Source organism: Zosterops lateralis, assembly GCF_965231275.1.
Source record: "Zosterops lateralis genome assembly, chromosome: 2".
NCBI lineage: Eukaryota > Metazoa > Chordata > Aves > Passeriformes > Zosteropidae > Zosterops > Zosterops lateralis.
Genome location: NC_139763.1, coordinates 73,842,837 through 73,859,408, shown reverse-complemented (window position 1 = coordinate 73,859,408; position 16,572 = coordinate 73,842,837). Strand labels below are relative to the sequence as shown.

The 16,572-nt window shown below is 40.9% G+C and overlaps 1 protein-coding gene across 1 annotated transcript; it reads left to right on the top strand.

Moving 5' to 3' along the window:
* The first annotated feature begins 3,496 nt into the window (after positions 1-3,496).
* Positions 3,497-12,896, top strand: FDX1 (ferredoxin 1). Its single transcript, XM_083854590.1, has 4 exons — positions 3,497-3,681; positions 8,822-8,946; positions 11,444-11,573; positions 12,406-12,896. Exons 1-4 carry the CDS (start codon positions 3,503-3,505, stop codon positions 12,518-12,520), a joined length of 549 nt encoding a protein of 182 aa, XP_083710716.1. The 5' UTR covers positions 3,497-3,502; the 3' UTR covers positions 12,521-12,896.
* The last annotated feature ends 3,676 nt before the right edge of the window (positions 12,897-16,572 follow it).

Below are 16,572 nucleotides of genomic sequence, written 5' to 3'. Positions count from 1 at the left end.
GAAGAAGGACCATGTCAGCTTCAACCCAGATTTCCCAGGTCCAACTCACAAAGATGGACAAGAAAAGGAATGATGAAGCCGAGGACAGAAAGTTGTATCAATACCCATGTGTTAATTCTCTTGCTGAAACTGTTTGCCATCTAGTGGTTTGTTGGCCTCCTATAAATACAATCTTAAAAATAGTAGACTTGAAGAATGTAATTACAAAAATTTAAAAAGTTTCCCAATATGCAAGAATCTATTAAAAAAAAACCACAACAAAACATTCAAGAAATTATGCCTCTTGCAAAGTGTTTACCATTAGAATGAATATCCCACAGAGACAAGGAACAGAAACTTGCACACAACCAAGGTGAGATTCAGAGATATAATAGGCACACACGGTTTATAATTTTTCTCTTTTATTTCACTCTGCTATTTCATCAAGAAGTCCCGACCTAAATTGCTCCACCATTTTCTTCAAGTTTGCCCATCTGAAACTGTACATTATATAGAAATTATGAGGGAATTAGGGGGGTCTCTGTGTTTAGGGGTGGTGGATGTCAGGGAGCAGCAAGATTTGGCTGCTTTGTAACAGGTGTGGCAGAAACTAAGCACAATACCAAGGCAGGCAAAAGCAGTCACTTCATCAACAAGGAGTCAAGATGTGGAGCACCAACCCAGGGCCAAGGTTAGGTGGAGAGACAGTGGTCAGGGTCAGACACAGCCCATCTGGTCACCCAGCAGGGCTGCAGTGGCAAGGCAGGTCTGAGGCCAAGGCAGGATGCCAAGTCAGCAAGCCTGGATGAGGGCCAGACCCGTGGAGATGAGAGATGGCGCAAGCAGAGCTGCTGCACAGCTGCCCTGGGGCACAGGTGAGGGTCGGTGCAAAGCCAGGACCTTGCTGCTGGATTTTTTCACAGCTGCTCTTATCAGTGAAAAAACTGACCTTGGACTCTGCCAACTAAAGTTCTGCAAAGGGGTAACGTGCCCAGGGCCATGGCAGTCAGAGGGTTAGAACAGAGCTATGGAACATATCCAACACAGGGGAAGCAGGTTCATGGAACTGGCCTTTTTTGTTAAAATGGCACATGAGCGAAAACCCCACATGAAAGCAGACCAAAGCAAAGTTCAAAGACCTTACTCTGTTCAGTTTGGGCAAGCCAAGGACTCTTGCTGTTAATGATGGCATCATCAATGAGAAACAGCGAAGGACATCTGGATTATTAACTAATCACACTGGTTTAAAGCTCACTGATTTGAGGCTACTAATTTAATTTGTACATGAAAAAAAGATCAAACACAATCCTAGGATGTATCAGGGTCATACAGGGTCATGTATTAGGGACTCATGATCTATTAGGGATGCTCTATGAGACTTGAAGTGAATGTATTAACTAGTCACCTGTTTTCTGGGGAATTCAAACTAATATATTCACAAACGGCTCAGTGGGATAACCAGGAGAACAGTGAGAGTCTCCTCTATTATGGAAGGAGACTAGTAACAACAGTGCCTAAAATAAAAAGCCTGGAGGAGGTACAACAAATGATGGGTGAACGTTGCAAAGAACAGAAACTGTTTTAATTTGTAAGCAGCCCTGGCTGTGGAAAACTGACATAAACATTTCTATACTCAGAATTAAACTAATAAAAGAAATTATTTGAAAATCGATATATAATTAGGCTTTCTCCACTTCCAAGGAATGAAATTTCGGGACTGTTTTTCAGTGCAATTAATATGAGCAAGAAAACTTTACAAAATGGATAAATACTTCTTTATTTAGTTGCTTGAGTTGAATGTGACAGCAAAGGTTTACATTAGAAGGTACAGAGGGCCCCTTTCAGGCTTATTTCCTGCATTAACCATTCATTTACAACGAGCAGCCATCTGGTGGAAGTCAAACTAGATTATGTAATGTGCTCTTTTGGTTTTAAAATATTAGACCTCCAGCTGGAACTGTACATATTTAGCTGTATACTGCCTTAAGATTATGCATATGTAACCCCATGCTATAGTGACAGCATTGAAATAAACTGCATTATTCACAGCCACATTCTCTTGTGGTGCAAAAGAGTGAAACCCAATGAAAATGACATCAGTGTTGTTTATGGATCACTTGGTTTATGGACAGACAGTTTGGAGGCTCTTGAAAATTCCACCAGGACATTTCCACCAGAACCTACTCTTCTCCTTAAAGAAAATACAGAAGTTCAAGTTATACAGTACATTATCTCCCTCTTCAATCTTATTCTGATACAACGAAATTATAAGTCATCAAGAATAATCTTTGCAACCTCAAGTGTATCAGAGGTATCATTCCCTCCTTTTCCCCCATTCATTTCCATTCCCATTTGAACGAATTATTTCCAAGTAATTGTTACATTTCTTCCTTATTCACTCAGAACTCTCCAATTAGGGTGTGGTAGATCGAAGGGTATCTACATAACTATCTGATCATAACTCCCAGAGACAAGCCCGCACGTGCAGTCTGAGATTGCTCAGGAAATGTCACAATTTCCTGTGGCACACACTGGCACTTGAGCCGTACACCATGAATGTCCACCCCCTGTAGACCCTCTGACAGCAGCACTGCTGTCCATGTGCTGATACCCGTGTTTTAGAGGTTGGATCCTCTGTCGCAAGGAACAGTAATGAGGAACTGGGAATTTCTCCATGGACAGCTTAGGCGGACGGCTCAGGCGCCCCAGCTGCCAGTTCCACTTCCCCGGGAGCTTTATTATCAAATAAAGCTGTTTCAAGGGAGTTCCAAGTGGCATCGACCACTGCCCAGCCTGGAGCTGGAGCCCGCTCCCTCACGGGCCGGGTCTCCCACAGGGACATTGAATCCAATACAATCATAAATCAAACAGTCCTGGATAAAACAGGATTCAGCTGTCACTAACACTAAAGGTTAAAAAGTCAAAGAGAGGAAGACCCATCTTACTTCATCATTTTGGGACCCCACCCTATAAAAAAAGACCACCGACCCATTTTAAAGAACAAACTACGCATGCTTAATGGCTTTTTGGGCTAATTTCCATAGGAAGCGGGGAATGGGAGGTACCAGAGCTATGAATATGCATTTGTGTTTTGGGTATTCAATACTCCTGTACATAAAAGACCCTGTGATCATCTGTAAATTGCGCGTGTGTATTTAGGAGCGTCGTAATAAACACACACTTTCTAACTTTAAACTGTTAGAGAGTCTTTGCCCGTCATAGTTGGATATTGGTATTAGATCAATATCCATAGTTTTTTAATAAATCACCGGGAAGAGCCGAGCCAGCGCCGGGCTCTGAGGGCTCTGGGGGCACTGGGGGCTCTGAGGGCACCTGAGGGCAGCGGGGGCGGCCCGCGCTCTGGCCCCGCCCCCCGCGCGCCGTGCGTAGCCCCGCGGTCACGCCGCGCGCTGCGTAACCGGCTCCGGGAATCGCCGCCGCGCGCGCCGCAGGCGTAAAGCGGCGGGACTTTGTCCCCGCCCCGCCCTGCCCCGCCGGGCCCCAGCGCTCCCGTCCCGCCGCCATGGCTGCCATGGCCGCCCCGGGGCCGGCGCGCCTCCTCCGCGCCGCCGCCGCTTCCTCCCGCCGCTGGCTCTTCTCCTCCGCCTCGCCGGCGGCCGGGCCGAGGCTGAGCTGCGGCGGCGCTGCCGCTGCCGGGAGGGCGGCGCGGCCGTTCAGCCTCTCGGCCCGGGCGGGGCTCAGGTAAGGGGGTCACGGCCGTGAGATGCCGGGTGAGGTGCCGGGCGGGGTCCCCGGACGGGGCCGGGTCTGGGCGCTGCTGGCTGTGGCACGGGCCGCCCGAGCCGGGCCGGCGCGGGGTGACCTTCCCGCGGTGCCCCTGACGGTCCCGGCCCCCTTCGCCCTCCCGGCGCTTGGCGGTGGCACCGGGGCGCTCTGAGGGGCCTCTCCACCGGGCCGTGCCCCCTCGGGCTGTGCCGGCCCTGCGGGTTGCCTCGGGCGAGGCCCCGGACCGGGCCCCGGCGCGGGTGAGGCTCGGGGTCGGTGTGACCTGGAACCCTGACATGGCTATGGAACGCTAAACCAGCGCTCCTGGTGCTCAGACTGGTTTTCTAACAGGTTATGACCTTACTAAAGTTGCACTTGTTTTTCTTTTTTTTTTTTTTTTTTTTTTCTCTGTTGTTTGGTTATTGAGGGTTTTTTTGTAAAAGTCTGGCTGGGCTTGTGGTAGAAGTACAGCACATATCAGAATGATCCTAATAATTGAAGTGCGTTCTGCCTTTGGTGAGGTTTTTCTATACTGAAGAGCACTTTTGCATCTTTCTTCATGGAAAAACTGGATGTGACATGCTCATTTTTGGTAATAGTTTGGACTTGATGATCTCAGAGGTCTTTTCCAACCTAATTGATTCTTCTTTTCCAACCAGATTGATTCTGTGCTCCGATCTAAATGTGCAGAGCTCCTTCTCTCCTCTCCAGTATGTGTGAGTCAGTATTTCAGAACGCCCTACATCTGTGGGCATTTAATATTACACAGTCCACAGCTGTAGTTTTGATGCTTATTACAGGTAGTCACAGATTGTTTAGGCACAGCCCTCTGGCTTGTGGTTTGTAAATTCAAAGATAGGTCAGAGTCTACAGCTAACTTTCAGTATTTAAAATCTGAAGTTTTAAAACCCTGATGTACTTGGTTGCCAGAGAATTTTCCTAGACTTGGAACAGGACCCACAATCAGCAGCCCAGCATCAGGGGTGTAGCCTGACCTGTTTCCAGAAGATAGGGATAGTGCCCTCAACATCAAAGCTGTCTCAAATAGTTTGCTTTTAAACTCTGTTGTAAGTGATCTTTGACTTTCTTCCAGCAGATACTTTTAATATGAGGAGACTTAACTTTTCTAGCCGAGGACTCCCATATGAGATGAGTCAGTTGCTAGTCATATCTCTTCTCTGAAGGATCCTGCTGGTAATCAGTTGATTTTAAGGTCCCTGATTTGCAGTTTTTAATTAAAAAAATAAAGACGTGATGTACTGGCAAGTTTTTTAAAAGGTATTAAAATAATTGAAAAGAGAATCCTATGAAGGGAAAGCATTTGCTTACCTAATAGTAATGTAAGACCTGTAATCCCCTCATGTCTTTCACAAACAGGCTGAGTACAGAATGGAATTTATTTACATTCACTTTGGAAGCACACCAGCAAACAAGCTTGTGCAAACAAGTGTTTCCAATATTGTTTATATACTCAATGTCATAACCTGGCTCAGCGAGTTGGGAGAAAAGGAAAATTCTTGTGTGTTATTTTTCTCTCCATTTATGCATAAGTTGCTTTCTCTGGGCATCGTATCTGAGACCCAGTTCCTGACCTTTATATAATTAGCCAGTGTTATTTCAGTAAAAAGATACATTATTATTTATGTATGTAAAATTAGCTGTATTTGTGTCCAGAGGATGAAGACCTCATTATACAAAACATTACCTGAGGTGATTCCTTTGAGCAGAGGTTTCCAAGGGTTTCAGTGGAGCATCAGACATTGTTTTCATTTTCCTCCTTTCTCTTGTTCCTTTTTTAATCCCTTATCCTTTCTTTTAATTTCATGGTGAATGCTATTTATTTCAGAATTCTTTTATACCAATCTGGTTATCTGTACAATGTTTTTGATGCACAGTATAATAATTGCATGCTTTAAAGATTAGTTGAGGTTTATAACCTCTGTTGATTGAGGCCTGTATAATAGTTTAATTCCTGAAACTCCTTGGGCAATTAGGGCTATTGGATTTGCTGTTTCTGTGACTGGTTTGCAACATTTTGGTATTTGAATAGTTGTTTTTCTTGATGCAAACAGTGTCTGGGTGGACAAAACCGGTGTTATTTAAAATTTATAAAGCCTAAATGTTGTTTCATGTGGGTGAGGTTTTGTTTTTTTTTTTTAATGGTATCCCCCAGTTATTGAGAAGATTGGCTCAGTATGTGTTTTGAATGTCTGACCAGTCTGTTTATTACATACACACACTTCTGAAAGTATTTTCACCAAGTAAAGCACCAGAGATTTTTTTCTTTTAAATATTTTGGCGAAGTGAAGAGTGATAGAAGGTGGCAATAGCAAAAAAAAAGAAAGATCTACTGAAAGACTTAAGAAGGCTCTATCTAACTTTACACAAATAAATAAATTTTAGTTTCAGTTACAAATCAGGGTGGATTAGGTCCTGTCAAAAGATTAATTACTGTGTCAGTTTTTACCAGAAGTCAGTGACCTGGGGGTGGTAGTTCCGTGTGTCCCCTTGCTGTGTGTCACACCACGAGGCACACACAGCCACAGTGCAGGTCCTCCACTGGCTGAAGCAAATGTCAGATTGCCCCGACTGACAAGGGGATCCCACTGCTGTTTCCTTGTTTCCTGGCACCTTTATCACCTTTGCTTTCTGGGTCCAGTTGTTTTTGTGGCTGGTTTTCATTCACGTTAGCAGGAGTTGGCTTGTGGTAATACTGGTGTGAGGATGAGGGCAGGGTGATTTGGAGTGGGGATCATCCAAACCCACATTTTTATACTGTAAAGAGATTTAACCTGATCATGAAACCCAGATTGCGTCATTGCAGTAACACAGCCACTCTAAACTGGTGTAAATATCATCTGAGGGTCCGATCTGACTCTGCTGGTTGTGACATCTGTGGGGTGATTGACCTTGGCTTTCAGCCACTGCATTCCCAGACCGAGGTTACTACAGGACAGTGTGAGGCTGGAGAGACAAGGAACAAAGGAGCGGGGGCAGGATTGTTCCTCATTCGGCACTGTGGTGTTTTATCAGATCCAAGTGTAACCACGGGTGAAGACAGTTTCAAGTGTGTTTTGAAAACTGGGAGGGAGTCAACCTGCTATTTACAAAAGTTCTGGGGATCTAATGGTTGCCCAGACATCCTACTGTTTGGTCTATCGTACTTGTGAGTATGTTCAGGATATTGGAATAAATATTTAGTGTTTAGTACTTGCCATGTCTATACCTTTGGCAGAGCACATCCAGAAATGCAAGTACATACTGCACTGTGTCTCCTGTCAGCGTTGTTTTTGTCACGTTGACAGAAATATTTCAGCAAAGGAGAGTGTACTTTGAGCTCGGGAAGGGCTTTTTGAGGCAGTTTAACATTACACTGTCAGACGGTAACTTGGGCTCTCAGAATGTGAATCTGTGCCTTTCCAGAGGCAGCCTAAACCCATCAGTCTTAAACTCCCAGAGGAGGTGGTGTATTCTGTACTAGTTTATCGAAGTGGGTGCTTGTTTCCTTGGTTCTGCTGTGGGAGGTGTTAACATAGCCGAGGAGCAAAATGAAAAGCAGAGTGGTTTCTTAAACTCCCACAGAATGGTTTGCTGGTGGTCCTTGGATATCACAGGTGACTTGCAACATAAATCATATTTGATAAAGATATATCTTTAAGATTTCTGAAATTTTTTATGAAACACGCTTCAGTTGCATTCTGCAGGTCAGTAAGGTCAACCTTTTGTTAACACTTATAGTTTTGGAATGATTTTAAGGTTAATAGTGGCTCATGGCTGCCTTCTGGAGCGTGGACTGAGGGATGGTAGGAAAAGAATTGAACGTGACATAATGAATCATCACAGAACACACTGGTGCCGATGGAGCTTGACTTGTGGCAGGTGTATGAAGTCTACAGCAACAAACATTTGTTGTTGTTTCATAACAAGCCAGGACTCAGATGGCTAAAAACACATTCTTTTACAGCCAGTTACAAAAAGAATTTGTTGACTGATTTTTCAGCATGGCCACTTTAAAATTTTTTGTTTAATGTTCAGATGTACAGATTAGAGTTCTCTTCCAAGGGGTGACTTGATTTTCAAATTTGCATATTTTTTGTATGTCGTAAATCACTCAAGGCCTGCAGTTACTAAGAAGAGTTGGGTAAATGAACCATGTGGTCCTTAAACATGGATTTCACATGGAAACATAAATTTTTGAATTAGCTTTTTAGTTGTTCTATTTTTATCTGTCATCTCTTGGCAAATTTCTTCACTGTACATCCAGCAAGTTTTTGTTTTGCTCACTTACTGTAGAAAATAGTCTGTTTAAAATTGAGCATGCTGTATTTTATTAGTATATTTAAAGTTCTCCTTTAATTTGTGTGTGAAATAAAATAATACAGAATGCAAAAAAAATTAAATGTTTGAAGTTTTAGTCTTAAGACATTTTTGTGCAGACTGAAAGTGAATTTTTTCTTAAATAAACGTTTGTCTGGAAAAAAAAAGAAAAAAGCAACTTTCTTTCCTTGAAACCAGTGTAAAAATTTTGTACTTCACTAGAATTAATATTTACAAGATGAACTCCTCAGAGCATCTGTGCCTGAAAACAGCAGAATGCTATTGGAAAATTTCCAATTGTTGGAGGAGAGAATTATTAAATTTTGGAACTAATAAAGTAAAATATCTAAAGCTCTAAGCAGAAATGGGAAAATTTGGAATTTATCCTAAATGATAATTATGAGAATAACAAAAAGTTCATAAATCCAAAGCAAGAGTTCACAGAAAGGTGGAGAGATAAACATTTAAAATAAGCCCCTGTATTTGTTAAAAATACAAGTATTGTGCCTAAAATAAACTGTCTTTGGTGAAAGGCAAAACATCTGGATGCCATATGTCTTTTAGTGGCCAAACAGAAACTGAGGGTTTTTTTTTCCTTATTTTTCATGGTGTTTGTTCAATGTACAGCAGTAAAAGCCTGTACCTGTTACAGCTTTTAAAAACTAATAACTTAAATTTCTCTTTTCTTGGAGTTGATAGTAGTAGTATCAACTATTACTTTAGTATTATTCAATCAATTCTAAAGCATTAAAAAAAATTCTAGAAATCTTTAATTGTGTTGTATCATTTTCTTTTTCAGCTCAGAAGATAAAATAACTGTTCATTTCATAAACCGCGACGGTGACAAACTAACAGCCAAGGGAAAACCTGGGGATTCACTGCTGGATGTTGTTGTTGACAATAATCTAGACATAGATGGTTTTGGTAAGTAGATTCACTGAATATTTTATTCAGTGTCTAGAACTTATGTTCCTCTTTATGCATAAATATTTATAATACCATTTAGATTGGAAAAGACCCTTAAGATCATTGAGCCCAACTGTAAACTAATACTTTATCTATAAAACCTAGCTGTACTTCACTTGGATTTTCTCCCCTTTTTTTTCCTCCTGCAGGTGCATAGAATATTTTGATTCAAGTTTTGAAAAAATACTGGGGGTGATTGTTGAGTATTAAAGAGGGGACAATGCGCAGAGTGCTGTCAAAGTGGAGTGTGAAACATGCTGCATGCAGACCTCTTCTGTTCTGGAGGAAAAACAGAACTGCTGTGTTTCTAACATCGTCTGGTTATTTCTGTAGTGCCAGACTGTCTCAATTTATTATCAGGCTTTTTGTAGCACCATATCTATAGCAGGGGAGTGCAAAGTGAAAGAAACAGTCAAGTCCATGTCAGTTAGAAGGGAAGAGCAAGGAGTTTAATTCTTATTAAAGAACTGGGGTAAAGGAGACCTTGTGAAATTCTAACTTAGTACTAGTTCTGTTCAAATCAAAACAAGAGGAAGTTACAACTTGTCTCTATTTCTTCAAACTTCTGCATTTTCCACAATTAGAATCATAGGATGGGTTGGGTTGGAAGGGACCTTGAAGACTGTTCAGTTCCAAACCCCCCTGCCATGGGCATCTTCCACCAGCCCTTGTTGCTCAAAACACTGGAACACATTGCTCAAACGTATTAGGTAATTGCAATTAAATACCTTAGGAAGATATTTATATGAACATGAGCTAGAAAATTTATAGAACTAAAGCAGAAAGTGGTAGTACAATTTTCAGAACTGAATGCATAATGTGAAGCAGTTGGTGGAAAAAAAAGAAGGCAGCAGAGTATTGTAGCACAGTTTGAAATTTGATGTGTGTTTTAGTTAAGTGCAAGTAAATTTTACTGGAACTGAAAATTTGGGATACTGTTGCAGTCTTTAATTATAATATGTGCTAGTCTCATTTCAATAACCACTTGCTAATGAAATATCCTACTAGGGCAGAGAAATAATGTAGTAAAAATGTATGTTCTGTGTTTAAGAAAAAAGTAAAATGTAAATCCTGCTTATTTGCTTCTATCACTAGGGGGCATCCCATATGCATTAACAATAATAGAAATATCTTTGTATAAAGGGTGGCAGATCTATTGAATGTTTCAGCTGCACTCCATTTGTTTGTTATTGCCAGTTTTGCGGTTGTAAAAAGACATTCCACTGTTCAAGGAGACTGGTCAGTGTTCTTTCCTTCCCCCCTCACCCCTTCCCTCACTTCCCCAGCATTAATGATCTTTAAGCTGCTGATGTGATGAATTTTATGTTTGGCACTTTAATTAAACTCTGCTTTTTCATGTGTATTTGAAAACATGATACAATTTAAAAATCAAATGTTGTATTGCAGTGCTGTGGTCACTTTGAATATACACTTTTGGTACCACAGCAGCACGGTGCTTTCTGTGTGGTTCTCATGGTCTAATGATGAATTCCACTATTTCATTTCATAGCAGTGGTTATACATACAGTCTTGATTCCCTTATTTCCAAAGGATTACAAAGGTGATGTGGTCACAGTACTTTTGGTTCTACTCTCCCTAGAAATAAGCAAATAAGTGAAGATTGGCTAATGCGTTATTATCTGATTCTCTTCTATCAATTTAAATCAGTCTGAGGTTTGTAATTTCCACAGTATTTAGCTTTCCTCCTCTTCCTGAAGGTGCATATTTCTTTCTGAGCACTGTGGAGAGCTTGGTGCCAGCCCAAGACACAGCCCAATACAATGTCAGACAAATTTGTTAGAGTTCAAACTTTTCCTGTACTGTGGTGACCCAATTTCTTTAGCAGGTAGGTGGAGTTGGTGCTTGTGCTGCTCTGCCCTGGCAATTTGTTAGGTCCTTGGCTCATACTGGAACACCTTGTGATCCATGTAGGCCATCACTCTCTAGCCTGACTACCTTTGTTGCTGTGAATTACTGTTCTGTTGAGTGAGAAGAAGTAAGTATAAAATCCCTTCTTCCTGTACTTCTGAGGAATTGTTTTTGTGTAGCAGGTGTCTGCTCTTGAACTTCCAGAGAAAACCTTCTCAAAACTGTGGGAAAGAGTTAAGAAGGATCAGCACTGGAAATAAATAAAGTAGTGTTGATTGACAGCATTGTCTGCTTCTGTATTCTTGTAGTAGAAAGCTATTCTTTCTTTAAATGGTGGAAAGGGAATTAGTTAAGTATTTTAACTGATTACTTAGCATTTAAGTAAATCTTAGTGCTATAGTAACTGTAGAAATACTATGAACAGTTAAAATCGGAGTAGGTATATGAATGTGGGAATATACAGCACATTAATTTTGCTAATCAACCAAGGCTTCCTGTATGAAACAAACACGTGTAGAATTTCATCTGAAATTCAGCTGCAATTTGAAACTTGGATTTTCAGTTATCTTGATTTATTTTTCTTTAGGTGCATGTGAAGGGACACTAGCCTGTTCAACTTGTCATTTAATATTTGAAGACCACATATTTGAGAAACTGGATGCAATTACTGATGAAGAGATGGACATGCTGGACCTGGCATATGGCCTCACAGAAACGTAAGGCAACATAACACTTCCCTACATTACTTCCCTAAAGAATGGGAAGAAAGTTTTGCAGATGGGGCAGTCCAGTATTCTTGGAGCACCTTAATCAGCTTTTAATGAATAGCTGGATTCCGTTATGCAAATGGCACTGCCAAGTTTAGATGTTGTTTGTCCGAATTAGTATTAAAAGCATGTCAGTATTGTTTTTGTGACTGAAAATTGTCAGTTGCCGGTACTTTGTCTTCAGAGGGGTCTGGTGCAGAAATGTTAACACTAAAGTATGACTGGAAACCCAGTTCCTTCCACAAAAGCTCTGCCACTGCTGTCCTGTGTGTAGATTTTCTTATTCTTGTTGCTCTTCCCTTCTGTTTTTTCTCCCTTATTATCTGTAGCTAGTTTATGTATTTTATCAATGTGTTTGTCGGTATTTTAGGTTTTGGTCAGATCTTTTTTTCATAGAGTCACAGAAGGGTTGAGGTTGGAGGGGACCTCTTGAGGTCAACTGGTCCAACTCCCTGCTCAAGCAGGACACCTAGATCTGATGTCCAGCACCATGTCCAGACATGTCACCCATATTCTGCATTGTCTCAGTGAGCAGGAAGTGCTCAGTTGTGGGACTTTCCAGTGTGCTGAGCTCTGTTCTGGCCCTAAATCCTGGCTGTTGCCACACAGAGCCTCGTGCTGATGCACATGGTTCACTCCTGTGCTGGATTAAGGCCTGCACAAGAGTAGTTGTTCTTAGTTCATGGTCTCTTTGGGATGGCTGAGTGTTGGAGACAAAAGGGGGTAAATGCTGTTAGATGGTTGGTGCTAGAACTAACAATAATGTCCTGTTTCCCCACAGATCACGTTTAGGCTGCCAAATCTGCCTGAAGAAATCCATGAATGATATGACTGTTCGAGTACCAGAAACTGTGGCTGATGCTAGACAATCAGTAGATATGAGTAAAAACTCCTAAAAGAAAATATCCTAGGGGTTTTAAAGAAGCTTAATTATTTTTATAACTTATTTTTAAATGTGTAATTAAATATGGAGACTTACATAATTGTGAGTTATTTTATATGACTATCAATATTAGATTAATGCTATTTTAATTTTCTTTATAGAACCTCTTATATTTTTACGCTTAAAATGCAATAATACTTCTTATAAGTAATCATTGGATTATAAACATTAGCAAGTATATGACAGATTTCATATAACATTATTCTGCCAAAACATTTAATGACATTTAAAAACTGGATCACTTGTACAGGACTCCTCCTAAAACAAATTCTGAGCATTTCTAGGTGTCAGACCTGAATATGTAGGAAAAAAGACCCTTGCATGGGGTCTTTTTGAAGTGTTGCCATTAAAGGTGGTGTGCTCAGAGCTAGTTAAACTTCTCAGTAAATATGATAATTCCTCAGCAAATAGTGGATTTTCAAGATAGGAATTTTCTGAACTTTGAAATCTTAATGAGATGTGGCAAATGTTGTCTTGTGAAAATACTGCTAAACCCACGAGTTGTAGGAGCTGTGTTATGGTTTAACCCAGCAGGCAGCTAAAGGCCACACAGCCAATCACTTGCACCCCACCACTGCCCAACCCCCTTCCAAATGGGATGGAGGGGTAGACTTGGGGGAGAAAAAAATGTAACATTCATATGTTGAGATAAAGACAGTTTAATAGGACAGAAACAGAAAGGAAAACAACAGTAATAATGACAAATAAAATACATAAAACAAGTGAGGCAAAACACAATTGCCCACCACCTGATGACTGATGCCCAGCCACTTTCTGGGCAGTGACCCCTGGCCAACTTTTGCCCCAGCTGATATTTTGTGCATGACACCAAATGGCCTGAGACCTTCTGTTGGTCACTTGGGGTCAGCTGTCCTGACTGTGTCCCCTCCCAATTCCTTGTGCAGCCCCACAAGGTGAGGTGAGAATCTGAAAAGGCCTTGACTTAGTTGTTGCTAAGATGTGTTTACATTAAAACACCAGTGTGTTATCAACATTATTCTGATTATAAATCCGAAAGGGCACTGTACCAGCTACTGGGAAGAAAATCACCTCTCTCCCAGGTGAAACCAGGACAGGCTGATGCAGGATTTTGGCACCTGCAGCTTAATCCTGGCCCAGATCAGATGTCAGCAAACCTTAACAATGTTTACATTTGACTACACCACAAATACTAGGATAGACTGGGCTTAGAAGAATTAATCCTTGGAGCTGTGTAATGGGAGAACATACCCAATGGAATTACAATTTACCCATCACAAGCTCTTATTGTTCTGGCTGAATTGGGATTGAACAGGACAATGTTTGTCAACATCAGCTTTGTTCTGAAATCTTAATCCCTTTTTAGTTTTGAGCTTGTGCAGGAGACAGTCTGATGTTAGCTGGGGTGTTCAGCTTGAAGAGATTGCTTGATTCTGGGCCTTGCTCACAGGATCATTTCTGTAATAGCTGATGCAAAATGACCAAGTATATTTGTTTCATAAAAATGGACTAGGTTCCCCAAAAGGTACAGGGAAACCCCTGTGGTGAGATGGTGTCTGCATTGATGATGGAGCACTTTCACTTGAATATTGGTTTAGTCTTTCTAAAGTCTCCCAAATAAAATAATGTTTCTAAGACTATTATTTTCTCCAACTTTACATAAATACTTACATGAACTGGTTATCACCAGTAGTTGTTAACTTTTGAGGTTTTTGGGCATTTATGTATATATATAAACCATGTTTGTATACATTTGAATGATCTAGTGCATTCATTAATGCTTTATTTGAACTGGTGACAATGACATCTGGACATCTTTTCTTTCATTATTATATATATATATATGGGAGGGGCGAAAAACTATTTTTCCAATATCAATTATTGGGATTATTTTGAGCTTCATAAAGAGGAAAAAAAGTTTCTCTTTGTTTTAAGAATACTTTCTAGAACTGTATTTAAAATAGATGTGGATCAGATTCTTTTATTTCCTCTTAGTTACCTAATTTTCTTCTGTTACCTTTCAACTTTGTCCTAATGCAAGGTATACTAATTGTGGTCTGCTCAAAACTTAATCATGTAGGGGTTTCAGAATACACTCCTGATGTCATCTGATTCAAACTAAGATTTCAGAATTAAAACTTCCAGGCTTTATGAAGGGCAGAAAGAGAAAGGTCAGGGAAAAGGGTGGGCATAAATTGAAGAAATGTTCTGAAGTTGCTGCTGTCTTCCTCTTCTGCTTCTGTGACTCTAGCCATGACTGAGAGGTTGCCCTCACACAGACAGACATTAAGGTAAATCCCACTTTGTATTGCCTTTGTCCTGAGCTCATTTATATACAGTTATTACTAGTAAATCTTGAGGCTTTGGGTTTGTTTTTTTTTTTTTGTTTTTTTTTTTTACATGAGACAGCTCATCAGCTTCCAAGAGAGGGAACTGGGGTCATAACCAGATGTGTTGTGCATTTGTACATCAGAAAGAAATATGAGGTTTCAGTATACCTGTGAGGTTTAGGGGTAGATGTTAATATTTACTGAGTTTTGGGCACTTCTTCTTGGTTTTGGGTTTATGGGTTGTTTTTTTCCATAAGGTTATTTGGGGTTTTTTTCATACAGCACCAGGTACTTCTTGTGGGTATCTTGAAGTGCTTCACACTGTGTTAAACAAATGTGGAACAGCTCCCAAGTGAGTTTTCTTTCTAAGCCAAGGTGGTTTCGTTGTGTGTTTCCTGTGACAGCTTCTCATTACAAAGACTTTGACTCTCCTATAGTGTGCCTGTGGAATGAATTACTCAGCACAGCAAAGCAAAAAAGGACACTTCGAAGTTCATTTTGAATTCTAGAGGTATCCTATACTGCATGCAAATGGAAATCTCAGAACACAAAGGAACTGACTTGTAGTCCCCAAAATGCACAGCTCAGAGATATTTGTTTATTGTCAAAATGATTTGCAAATAAATCTTATTTTTAACCTCTTTCTGACACCTCTTGTTTTATGGATTTTTCTTGCCTTCTTCTCTAAGCTATTGAATGTATTTCTGGGTGAAAAATGGAACCCATTAATGGTGCACTTTCAAGTGTAAGTATGAATTGTTGTGCAGTGACACACGACTATAGCATCAAAATTAGTTGAATACATGTTTACTTCCCTGTTCAAATAAAGATTATGCATAATTTGCTTTCTAAAACCATTTCCTTTCTCTGTTAAAAGATGGGGTCAGTGGGTTTCTTCTGTCTCTCTCCCCTCAAAAATGAGCAAATCAAAACTGTTTCCTTTATGTCGTAAACTAAACTTTAGAAGCATACTGAAAGTCTGGTGCTGGCACAGACCTGTGCTTTGCAAACATGGGAGGAGTGGTGGGTTGCACTGTCTTCTGTTGCTTGTGGCTAAAAAGGTCCTTTGGATTGGGTTGTGTTTGTGAGAAAGCCAGGCCAAAACCATCCCTCTGCCGTTCCAAGGCTGGGGGAGTTTGTGGCTCTGGACTGTGTTCCTTCCCTCTACCACCCTAAGCCGCAGTCAGGCCCAAGCCAGCATTCCCACCTCTGTGACATTTTGTGTGTTTGTGTGGTTCCTGAAGAGGAAAGAAGGGTCTGCCTAGCATCCCCACACCACCACATCTTGATATGTCAGAAGTTCTCATTATCTGGACTGCAGGTTGTTGTGAGAATTAAAAAGGCAAGCGCCGTAGGCAGTTTGTGGCTTCTCAGACAAAAAACTAAATCTTGGAAGTTCATTGGTTTTGGCTGTGGGGCTCCAAAAGACTGAAGACCTGTGTCCAAACCTATTTCATGTTCCACTTGGAGGCGAAGTTGAAAAGGCCGTGTCCAAAAAAGCTGCAGGGAAACAGCAGTGCTTGCCGTGCTCACAGGTCCAGGCTGGAGTGTGAAGGAGACTTCCTACAGCCTATATTTTGCCCTTGCAAAGAACGATATGGTATACGAAGATAGGATATACAAAAAAAAAAAAAAAAAAAAAAAAAAAAAAATCCTTATTCCTTGGGAGAAAAAAGAAGAATTAAATCTTTAAAGG